Here is an 11,680-nt window from a genome sequence, read left to right as displayed (position 1 = left end):
CAGAGGCCGGTGCGGGAATGACTATTTATAGCTTCCGTGACGTAATTGGATTCGTGTATGAATGAAAACCTGTAAACTTATATCGAGTGGATTTACCGTAGCACGAGGAATAAAACACTCCGGGGCGTGGCGTCATTGCACGTCTTTGGTGGCATGAGTGACTCCGCTCCGTCGCACCACCCCACAGTCGATCGTGATCTTATAACGACACGACACGGAGGGTTTTATTCCTCACCTAATGACGATGGGAGCGATGATGCTTCTTTCACCGAGGAACCGACGGACGTGGTTAATATTCACGTTAAAGTTAAACATCAGTTTCATGACCCGTCTCACGTCAGCTAGCGTGGCGGTGCAGACTAGCTGAACGCGAACGACCAGCCGTCGATACGAACAAACGTTCGTGATGACGGTGACATTTTACCACGGCGATGGGCGCGAGGTCCGATTCTCGCCGTCACCGGGAATTTAGATCGACTCCTCGAGGCTGTCTGATACTAAACGTCCGTGTTGGAAGTTAGAAATCGAACTTTTATGTGGTGAGAAGGAAGCTGTTGCTTTGAAATATAGCGAGTAAAAGTCTGAAGTATTACGTGAAAGAAAAACCTAAGTACAGAGAGTGAGAGAGATATATGTTTTTAAAACTAGCACTCGGAAGCATTTGTGTCATCATTGTTTTTATATGTTATAAACTCAGCTATTCTCTCTCTCTCTCTCTCTCTCTCTCTCCGGAAATATCCTTCTGCGTTTTAACACTTTGTCCCGTAAAAGCAATCTAATCTTAAAACAATTTTGCATGAATTCCTATCCTGAGAAAACTCAATAAGATATTTCTCATAAATGGGGTGATACAGCATCTCTACTTGGGTTTTTTTCTCTTCTTTTCTTCTTCTGGCTCTCGAGTACAGCGTTTCCTGTTATAAGACTCGTTTTGTCCTCGTGTGACCTGTAAATAAAGTTTGTTCTCGATGACCGGCGGCGCCAATACTCCAGGGTCAATGTTTCCATTGCTACACTTATTCATATTAGGGAATGGAAAAGATATCATTTCTCGGTCTTAATTCCACAAAAGAGTGAGAGTAAACACTTTTCTTTCTTTCTTTAAACATACATTTTATAAAAAAAAAAAACATTTTTGCATTTATACAAATAGCAATTCCATTTATTTCATACAAACACGTATCTTTTGTAGCCGAGTGTGTCCATGACAGTCCCACACACGTGTTCTATGAGTCTAATCTGATCAGGAGACATGTTTTCTCTCCACAGGTTAATTTTGTCAGGTGATATATCCCCTTCGTAGACTAGATGATACAGATTCGTGGATGTAGCGAACGCGAGCTGGTTTACGGCGGCCGGAGAGACAGGCACGCCGATAAACCTATGGATCTTTTCTGCAGTATCGTCAGGAAAGTTCACAATATCCTCAAATTTCACCTGAAGGCAGGTGCGTGAAGGAAAGTCCGCGCTCGCTCGGAGGCTGGCGGAAGTATGAGCAAGCCAGAGGTGAGCTAGTAAGAGCACTGGGTTAGCATCTGGCTGAGCGAGGATCTCTCGTAAAGGCTGAAACGCTGGGTCAAACTGCGTGCAGGTCTGTCCTGTCTTATCGCTAGCCTGGTCCAGGATGTTCAGCAAGTGTTTTCTAATGTTTTTGCTAGCGTAAAGGCTCGGCTTGCTGTTGTAGAGCATGAGATAGATCCACGCCCGTGGGTCGCGCACTACTTGAACCGAACGCAACGAGCGTCCGATGACTTCTTGAACGAACGGGAGTTTTAAGGACCAGCTCCCGCTCCGAAGGTTCAGCACAGGGCAGGCGTTCGGGAAGTTCGACAAGTGCTGCCTCAACTCCTTGATGTACGCCACCTCTCTCGACGTAGACCTCCCGTCTCCGATCTCGCCCGTCGCCATCAGGAGCTTCCGCCTCTTCCTCGTTCCCCGAGCGCCGCCCTTATTCCCCGCCTCGATACTGCTCTTGTAGAGCTGAATGTTCTGCAGGTGCAGTCTGATGCTATGCACCATCGAATGCAACCATCCTTGAACGGCTCGAAACTTTCCGTTCCGGGCGTCCGCCCTGGACCACTCGCAAGCGTCCGTGAACGAGTCGGGAGCAAAGTTGGTCTCGGGAATACGGAGGTACGTGGAGGGAATGCTGAGGTACACAAAGTCCGAACTGTTGTCGAAAAGGGGTTGAAGGATCTCGGCTCCGGAGCCGGGAAGAGAGGTGACGATTATGAACGGAAGGGGGTCTGGGGTGCGGTCGAGAGGGAAGGTGGATCGAGTGACTGCTTCCTCAGAGACACGGAGATCCCTCCACATGATGCTGCACAGCACCTCCTGACAACGATGAGACGTCACCAAGAGGCCCAACACCCAGAAAAGCAGCACCGAAACAACCGTGCAGCGGATGAGTTTACGGGAGGAAACGTTAAACTTTCTCTTTACGGTCAAGACCGCGATGGCGAAACAGAGGATCCACACTGCAACGACGTTGGTCATGAAACCGAAGTTAAACGTCGAGTCTTTTTTCACTTGGCTGGGTAAAACCTGAACTCCCTGACCGAAATGAACGATCTTGTGTTTATTCTCTGCTTTCGCAAACCCTGCAAAGCCTAAGTAACTGTGTCTGGCGCCGATATCTTTGTAGTTTGTTGCTATGGACACGGTAGTCTCTGTGTCATTCAGGGTAACCGCCAGTTTAACGCCGTTTTTGCTGTTGTCAACGAACCTGCAGTCTGACACTTTGACAAAAGGGCCATGCATTAGATAAGCCACCCTGCTGATTACGCCGTCTATGGAAAAAGTAACGTTTATGAACTGCGTCCACCTCTTTTTGAACTCTGCGACCTGTTCTACTTCTTGTATCCTGCCTACAGGACTGACTCCCTGATTGTCGAACCAAAACATCTCGTAATGGGCGTCCCATACATCCATCAGAGCGCCGCTGTACTTATTCAAAGACCTGTGGGGCACGTATCTCAGGTCGATGTCGAGATTGTGGAAAAAGGCACTAAACGAGGTTACGGGAGACTTCTCGTGCTTTTCGACGTGATCTAACACTAATAAGGTTTGGGAGTTGAGCAGAACCAGGGCTCGATAAACACTCTCGAGTTTCATCGCGGACGAATACGCTGACGCGGCTTCACCGCTAATGAACATAGTGTCCTGGTGTGAAGACGCCGCGATGACCTCACCAGCGCTATCTCCTACTTCCTTTTCTCCCCATTTTAACCATTTGGAACATTCCCCTAGCTGCCCCTCCCATGGTGCATTGCACTGGCTAGTAGGGGAAGGTGCAAATACGAGGACGTTGTTAAGATAGCTGTATTTTGGTCCATATAAAGCTTCAGAGACAAAGACTTGTCCGTTTGGAGCAAAAGTGAACGAGTTCTGATCCGGGTGTTCGTGACCCGGGTTGAAGTTAGTCCAGCCGTCGACCCAGGAGTAAGGCTTAGCATGAACGATGTCGTACACCGCTCGTCCGCCTAACTTCCCGGATTTAAAGGATACAAAAGTGTTGTCCTGCCCCAAAGGCAACCCTGCGCCGTACGTCACAACCCCCCAGTTTGAAAAAACGTGCATGTTTGCTTTCCCAAAATCGGGCGGTGGCTGAGGCGCGAGCTCGGCGTCGTACCAGATGAACTCGGTGTGTAAGGTAGCCCAGCGCTGCGCCACGGACGGCGTCATGGGACCGTCCTTGGGCCGGCACTTTCTGATCTGCTGCGCCAGCCAGTTTCCCGAGCCGTTCCTGAGCACAAACGCGTCCAGGAACACCAGCTGACTCTCCGGCCCGTAGAACCAGTTGTAGTTGGAGTCAGCGATGCCCACGGTTCTTTGAAAACCAGGCAGCACGGTGGCGTAGTAGAACATGAAGTGAGCTCTCAGCCAGTTGTTGTTCTTGTTGTCGATTTCAAAATGACGCGACGCCAAGAAAACGTACTGAGTGATGGATTTGGCCGTGTAGCTGCCGTACGCCACGCCTTCATCTAGCGAACCGTCTACGATATGGTTCAAGAGGAACATGGTCTTTTCCATGTAGTTCACGGCGACCTGCTTCCACATCATGGTCTCGCGGTCTTTGTGTACACCGGTTACGATAGCTCCCGTAAGGATGGCTAGTATGTTCGTAGTCTGGTGGTTTTGCAGAAACTGCCGACCCCAACCTCTATGCTTTGACAGTTCATAAAGTTCCGCCGTGACGGCACGGATCTTCTTCAGGTACCGAACTTTTCGCTGGGTGTCCAGATAGGTATAAATGAAGTCGTAAGCTGTAGCGAAGCCAGTGAGGGAATGGGATATCGGAACCTCGTCGTTCGGGGCGCTGGTCACCATCCAGTCGGGATATTCCGCCATACGATCCATGTATTTCATTAAAAACTGGAACGCGGCGCTGTCTTCAGGCTGGAGCAGACAGTACAGCGCGAGTGCTGGAAGGTTGTTGCCGTAAATCTCGTTCCACTTCTTTGCAAATTCCTCATGGTCCATGGGCGGCAGGTAGAGTGTCGGGACCTCGAGCATGGTCGTCACCGCATTCCGTATAACTTTAAACACGTGCGCGTGTGTCCCGGCAGCTTTCTTTTTCAGCCGGCGGACTTCCGTCAGGTCGAAATAAAGGTTAGGGTGGACGTTCGATGGCATCTGAAAGCCTCGCTCCGTAGTAGTGTTGGCGCCCGTATGGAAATCGGCTCGCTCGTCATGCTCGCTGACTGTCCCGTATTTACCTGAAGGGTCAAATATCCCAGAGAAGGAAAATCCCAAATTCACAAGACACAGCAGAAGCGCAGACTTCACTACGCATACGGCCATGATCTAAAAGACAGATGTGGGGATTTTTTTTCTTTTTTTTTTTTTTATTGCTCCTCCTTAAGAAGAAGAAGAAGAAAAAAAAAACGTTCTTGTAGTTTCTACTCACGTCTAAGACAATCTCAGGAGATTTCAGGAAGGTGGAATTTCACATCGAGTGTTTGGGTTCTTGCCAAGTTCCTGATAAAAATCAGTCCTTCTAAAATCATAATGCGAGGGGGGGAAAAAAGTTTTTGTGGTTAAAAAATTAAAAAAAAAAAAAAAAAAAAAAAAAAAAAATTTAAAATGACAGGTCTAGGTAAACCACCACCAAACCACCAGGTTTACAGAGATGTCCTTCATTCTAGATCACGCAGACATGACACACTAACAGTCCTGAACTGAGGAGACACAGCTTCTGCAATACATGCATCATCCATGACTAAACATGCCCATGTTGTTTCTTATCTCTCTTTTTCAATCCTTTCCGACTGACAACACAAAGTCCTTCACTTCCATTTGGGAATCTCTTCCACACGTCGCCTCCATGGAGTCTGTAAAAACCGCGTTATTTCCTGTACAGGAGGTAAATATGCGCCGGTAAAGTTCCTTCTGAGAGATATCACGTTACTGTTTTGCGTGCACAGCTCTCTCTGAGCACATCTGATGTCGTTCTGCGCATGCGCGGCAACAAGTCCCTTTAATTCGGCGTAAAAAAGAAATGAGCTGAGACAAATCGCTTTACCTCGATTTCCTGAGGTGTATTTGCACTCAAGATGATTAGCTACCTCAGACGTCCAAAGACAAGGGCAAAAATCCTAAAACATGCGTCTTAAGAGCGGAAAGAAGAATGATGGCGAGCGGTGGCGAGTGATACCCGGAAGTTACGTACGGCGTAAGTGTAGACTAATGCATACGTTATTAAAAGAGAGATTCCTTAAAACAGCTTTTCGTGGGGGGGAAAACAATAAATCATTTGTTGTTTAGTTACTCGCTATTTTAACGGCAAATTCCTTCGAACGATGTTGGTTCTTCCTCAAAACTGTGCAGCTTATTTCCTGTCGATAGGTGGCGCGTGGATACCGGAAATGCAAAACAAGTCCACGTGACCAGTGTGTTTCTGGATGAATGTTTTTATTATTATTATTATTTATTCTTAAAATTTGTAAATGACATCGCAGCAGCATTTTTGTTTATGTTAGGTACAAGTAAGACTTTAAAATATATATATATTTATTTATGAAGAGTAGTTAATAGTCACTCGATATAATGTTTTGAATTTAATTTAAAGGTCCACAAGTGTGTGTGTGTGTGTATATGTCTATATATATATATATATATATATATATATATATATATATATATATATATATATATATATATATATATATATGTGTGTGTGTGTGTGTGTGTGTGTGTGTGTGTGTGTGTGTGTAAATATATATGCAATGGTCATTATTTTTATTACTAGTAACAAATACCGAACAAATCACATCAAATAAAATAGTATTAGATATTAAGAGGGAAAAAAAATACAAATATCAGTTCAAAAGTTTGCGTACCCCGTTATAAATGTGATTTAATAGCATTTCATTTAATAAGATGTATTTCCATCGTTAGCGTTCAAAAAAAAAAAAAAAAAAGCCTCCAGTGTGCTTCATGTCCTCTGTAATTAGAAAATAGTTTGTGACTACTGTGACATCGTGTGAGTTAGACTATAAAACACAAAAGATTTTTACAAGCCACATCATAAGGTTAAAATAATAACGTTTACCCTCAAATGTGGCTAGAACAAGCAAGACGGAACAGGAACCAAGTCGTTTTGTGGCAGTTGTACAACATTAAAAACTAACTATAAGTGGATTTAAAAAAAAAAAAAAAAGTATGATGTGGTTTTAGAGGAATAAAACACTTTGCTCTGTGCTGTTATTTATTTATTTATTTTTTTTTTAAAACAATCGACTTCGATGGAATAAACGTAATTCTGCTTCGTTACACCACCCTGTTGTTGATTTTCCTATATCATCATGACACAGTATGTTTTTTTTCCCCTTACTTCATGATGCTTAAATGATAATTCCATGACGACCCCAGCATCCGTGCTGTTAGTCAGAAAAAGTTACAAAATGCTTTACAAATAATAAATGATGAGATTTTTTATTAATATAATTTTAACATCTGCGTTTCCGTAAATGATTAATGAATTTTAATATCGTAACAGTGGTTCCCAGATCTGTAGACTATTTCACAGATTTTTCTGCTTTAATTAAACTAATTTGTCTAACTAACAGCCCTTTGCTGAGTCAATGTGTGCGTGGTAGAGCAGAGAAACTGTCAAATGTTCAAAGTAATGGCATTCGAGGACCAGGGCTGGGAACCGCTGCCGTGCTTATGGTCACGTTAATCCTTTTTCTTGGCTTCAGAGTGTTTCACCGCCGCTCTCTTCCTTTGAGTGACCTCAGGATGAGCTCCATCGTCTGCTTTCTCATCATCCACCCGCTCGGCCGTGCAGATTCCCACGACGAGGAATCCAATCACGACCAACGGCAAGGAAATAAGAAAACATGTACCGAAGGGAGATGATGCGAAACTCGTCTGCATGGGAAAGAGAGAGCTCTCGGAAGTCATGTAAGAAAAAAAAAAACTGCCTTAAATATTTCTCCAGTATTTGTTCAGCGAGATTCATCTTTACTTCAGCGTCCCTAATAATGCAGTGCCTCACCTTCAAAGCAGACGTCGCATGATAATAAAGTCTCTTTATTTGCCGCAGGAATCCGTTCCCTCCGAGTAACTGAAACATACACACGTTGTGTCATACACGACGCTGAGAAAGGATTTCATAATCGAAGGATAGTAGAAGTGACCAGACCTCAGATTTCCCAGTCAGGATGCTATCGAGGAACTGGAGAAGATCTTCAATGGTCTCAACTGTATATCCAGGTAGATAATATCCATCAATGGACATGTTCATCACAATGAGAGAAGGGACTGGCAACTCTCTGAGGAAAGGAGAACACCATCATCGTTACAATACACAGTGCGTACACAATTAGCAGAAATTCAAAGACGCTAAAACAAAAATTATTTTGAAATGAAGATGAAAGCTGAGTCGCACAAAATCGCGGTCCACATCCAGGCACTGTATTTCACGTCGGGCGAAACTGAGGCACCGGCCTGCTCGTTGAGCTCCAGTTGTGGATCCCTAGATCGTATCTTAAGCTGCTGGTCAAAGGCGCTATGAGAAGGACAATACCAACCAAGTTCTGAAGGTCGCTGCAGAAGCCATTAGCGCAGAACTTGTGCTAAGAGGTCCTGACCCACCAAGGCCTCCATCACGTTCACGTCCCCCGGTAAAAACATCTGTAGGTGCTCTGTGAGAGACTGGCAGGTATTAGTAGACCTCAAGCGGTAAATGAAGTTCCTTGAGACCAGACATTGTCTTGCTGTCTGCATCCACCAAACAAGTCATCCTGCTGAAGATCACAGCTTGGAAGAGGCCTCTAAAAGAAAGCCTGCCAAGTACAAAGGTCTGGTCAGCGACTGATAGTGGGCTGGCTGGAGGGCGAGGTGCTTGCCAATAGAATTTCGATGCCAGGGTTTTTCCGTCCGGAGCCCTCAGCATGTCAGGCATCGAAGGAGTGGAGAAGCTAACAGCCATCCTTTGGGACAGGAGCTAGCTAACCATCTGGATACAACCTGGAGTCTGCTCAGCCTCAGCTGGGTCGCCTGCAGGAGGGTGTATGATGTTGAAAGACCCGAATCACCTGAGGATTCCAGGAACATCATGGACGGCGTGTCCAGAAGCATCGGCAGATGTATTTACAGAGATATTTTGCGCCATGTCTTCAGGTCAGGCCCACGATATCATTCCCATGACGTACATTTATTTGTAGTCTAGTTTTCCTTCTTACGGCTTCAAACGATTCACCAATACCGAAACCTTTTGGTTTGCAATTTGTGTTTAATAAGTGACAAATATACCAAGTAGTGCATGCGAAAAAACCTCATTTCATACTGTGAATTTGTCATATCATTTCCACTATAATGTCTAATTTCACTCTCGTACTATACAGCCTGGAATTCACTACCGACCACAAGAGATCTATTACTTATTTATGCACGGAGTAGCTCCTAGCACCAAACACATCCTGCTCACCCCATTATAACGCCATTAATGTAGTCGTTTCCATCCACGTAGCCAAATTGAAAGTTCCTGTAATGCATACAGATGGACACATTCAGCAGTCGTCATTTTATACCCAAATATTCCATTACCTTGGCCATTAATTCTTCGGCTACTCACGCGCTGTACTGGTGGCTGTATTCTCTGGCCGCCTTTTCCACAAGGCTCTTATAACTAAAGAGAGAGATGAACAGAGAATATGAGCAGCGTACATTTTTCATGTCATAATTAATGTCTAGTGGAGAAATGTGGTCTGAGTTTTACCGAATACTTTCTGCAGATGGGTTTTTCTCATCCACAACGGCTACAGCTACAAGTTTAGCTATGAAGAACATGAGACACACAATATTTTTTTCCGGTAAATAGATTTGTAAAAGTATCGCTTTTGAGGAACGCCAGTAGCCGTAAAATTTGCATTTAGTGACGCCCACAAAACTCCTTAAAAGGCAAAATGACAAACGGCTACGTGAAATGTCGACTGCGTGGGGGTTAGCGTGTAATCGTACTTCGTTCGCCCATCTGGTACAATGAGAAGCTGTCCATCAGGAAGTAACGAGGAAAACGTTCACGGTCCACCCAGGAGGAAAGATCGCCGTCGCGAACCTCTGTGTGAAAGAAAAAGGCAGAGAAGTGGATTAGAATCGATCGAGAAGGAACGGAATTTCTAAATACGTTAAAGTCATCAGAAAGTGCTTTTAAAGACGTCACCATTGATCTAATTAGAAGTGGCTCTTTGCGAACGTTCAATAAGAACGGCGCTAGACGCGAGTAAAAGCGGCTATAAGAAAATCCAGATCCTATGAATATACAGACTGAAGACATTACACGCCCCGCCCCTTTTCCCTCTTAAACTGCTGTAATAACGGAACACGTCTGCATACTGGAACGTAACTGGCTCTTATATTTCACGATGTAATAACACTCACTCGTCACGTCTCCAACACTAAATCGTGTTTCCTATCGAGGTTTCCTGTTCCTTCGGACTTTGACGCGCGGACTGGCTAAACGAATTCCCGCTAAATGACTTCATTATAAACAACACGTCGTTAAATGATATTCTGTTAATCGTTCAGCCAAAACTGCACAACAACAACAACAACAACAACAACAACAACAACAGCGCCCTTCGCAAAGCTAGCTAGTCGCGGCTATCTATTTAATATCTGACTCATTTTTCAACTTTTTTTTTTTTTTTTTTTAACATTTAATTGACGTTAGCAACACGAAAAAAAAATAAAACAGATGTGAGAGTAAAAACAGTACAAGCTAAGCGGATTAACCGATCCACTTTACAAAATATCTTTCCTAAGTGAATAATTAAACCTTTATTATATGGCTATTAATCAGCTCGCTGCTGTTTTACGGTGTTTTATTTATTTATTCAACGATTATTTTAAGTATGGTTGTAAATTCATCCATCGCCAAACGACAGTTGTCGCGTCGTGTATGGAGGTATCGCAGAGCAGGTAGTCGGATATGATCTACATCTTATCAAGCTTTCTTTTATTACTAGCCATGCTGAGACTGGCAATGATTAAAGTAGTTAAGGTAAGTAAACAGCGCCTGGTGACATTAACCACACAAGGAAACACGTGTTTGAAAGCAGGATACTTTGTTTAAGTCAGTTGACTAAGAGGGCGGACGGAGGATAAAGTCAGACACTACTTTCATACGGTTGAGGAGAAGAGCAGCATTTTTTATATTACTCCATTCTCCGTGAGGAAAAAAAACGTCAGATGAACCCGATACTGCAGTGAGTGGAAATTTTTTATTTTATTTATTTATTTTTTTTTAAAGGGAAGAAAGTAAGAGATGACTCACTTCCTGGATCGAGCAGATTTGTGGAAGATTAAAGGTATGTAAAAGAGAAATCGGATCGGATGTACACGTGAGGTTTTTAGTCACGTGACATGTTGGGGTTCGATTGTTTTTCACACGTAGCGGATGATTCCACGTGTGATTTTTTTTTTTTTGCATGATTCGTTTTCACATCTACATTACTGGTCAGAAGTTTAGACACACTCGTTCTTTATTTTTATTCTTTACTCCTCAAAACTCTGGAGTAACACAAATGGAATTATGGGAAATTATGTTGTGATTAAAAAAAAAAAAAATCCTAAATAAATCAAAATAATTAAGAATTTCAGCATCTTCAAAGTCGACACGCTTTTTTTGTGTAGAATTTCCAGAAATGTTTTCGTGGCGTTTTCTCATCCGATTTCTTGAGGGATTTCCCCGAGATGATTTTTAAACGGTATTAAAGGAGTTCACACGGACGCCGGACTCTTACCGGCTGCTTTTCAGGAATATTTCGCTCCGAGTCGTCCGTTTAAATAAAGATTTTGAGGTAAATAAAATGTCAGTTTTCTGATGAAAGAAACGAACACGTCGTCACGATGATATTTCAAACATTTCATCGTACACCTTCAGATCAAAAGCGTTTTAAGATCGTGAGAAACATTTCAGTCGAGTGTCCACAAACTTTTGACCGCTAGTGTACAGTAGTGCATGTTTGATTTTTTTTCACAATTTATTTCTTTTCATGTTCATTTTTTTATATGCAGTGTGTGTGTGTGTGTGTGTGTGTGTGTGTGTGTGTGCGCGTGCGTTTTTGTTTTGTTTCACGATTCATATATTTTCAGGTATTTTGCTAACGTGGTTTTATTTTTCCGCGTGTGCTTTTTTGCTTTATTCGTGTTGACGTTTGCACGTGTTCAC

The 11,680-nt window shown here is 43.6% G+C and overlaps 2 protein-coding genes across 3 annotated transcripts in view; both read right to left on the bottom strand.

The window, feature by feature from the left end:
* Positions 1-1,084: 1,084 nt before the first annotated feature.
* Positions 1,085-5,029, bottom strand: dsela (dermatan sulfate epimerase like a). The gene is made up of 2 exons (XM_017495635.3): positions 4,910-5,029; positions 1,085-4,806 (listed from the first exon to the last, which is right to left on the bottom strand). Exon 2 carries the CDS (start codon positions 4,801-4,803, stop codon positions 1,168-1,170), a length of 3,636 nt encoding a protein of 1,211 aa, XP_017351124.1. The 5' UTR covers positions 4,804-4,806; positions 4,910-5,029; the 3' UTR covers positions 1,085-1,167.
* A 1,604-nt stretch (positions 5,030-6,633) lies between these two features.
* Positions 6,634-11,680, bottom strand: part of tmx3a (thioredoxin related transmembrane protein 3a) — a 12,119-nt gene continuing 7,072 nt past the window's right edge. For both annotated transcript variants that reach the window (XM_017495636.3, XM_017495638.3), the window contains 7 exons: positions 9,469-9,567; positions 9,227-9,284; positions 9,083-9,136; positions 8,936-8,992; positions 7,649-7,778; positions 7,502-7,570; positions 6,634-7,374 (listed from right to left, as the gene is read on the bottom strand). In XM_017495636.3, the coding sequence (XP_017351125.2) occupies positions 7,180-7,374; positions 7,502-7,570; positions 7,649-7,778; positions 8,936-8,992; positions 9,083-9,136; positions 9,227-9,284; positions 9,469-9,567 (662 nt within the window). In that variant the 3' untranslated portion in view covers positions 6,634-7,179. The remainder of the gene's footprint in view (positions 7,375-7,501; positions 7,571-7,648; positions 7,779-8,935; positions 8,993-9,082; positions 9,137-9,226; positions 9,285-9,468; positions 9,568-11,680) is intronic.

This window comes from Ictalurus punctatus, chromosome 20 (genome assembly GCF_001660625.3).
Source record: "Ictalurus punctatus breed USDA103 chromosome 20, Coco_2.0, whole genome shotgun sequence".
Classification (NCBI taxonomy): domain Eukaryota; kingdom Metazoa; phylum Chordata; class Actinopteri; order Siluriformes; family Ictaluridae; genus Ictalurus; species Ictalurus punctatus.
Note: the sequence above shows the minus strand (reverse complement) of the source record. Positions and strands in the feature narration are given on the sequence as shown.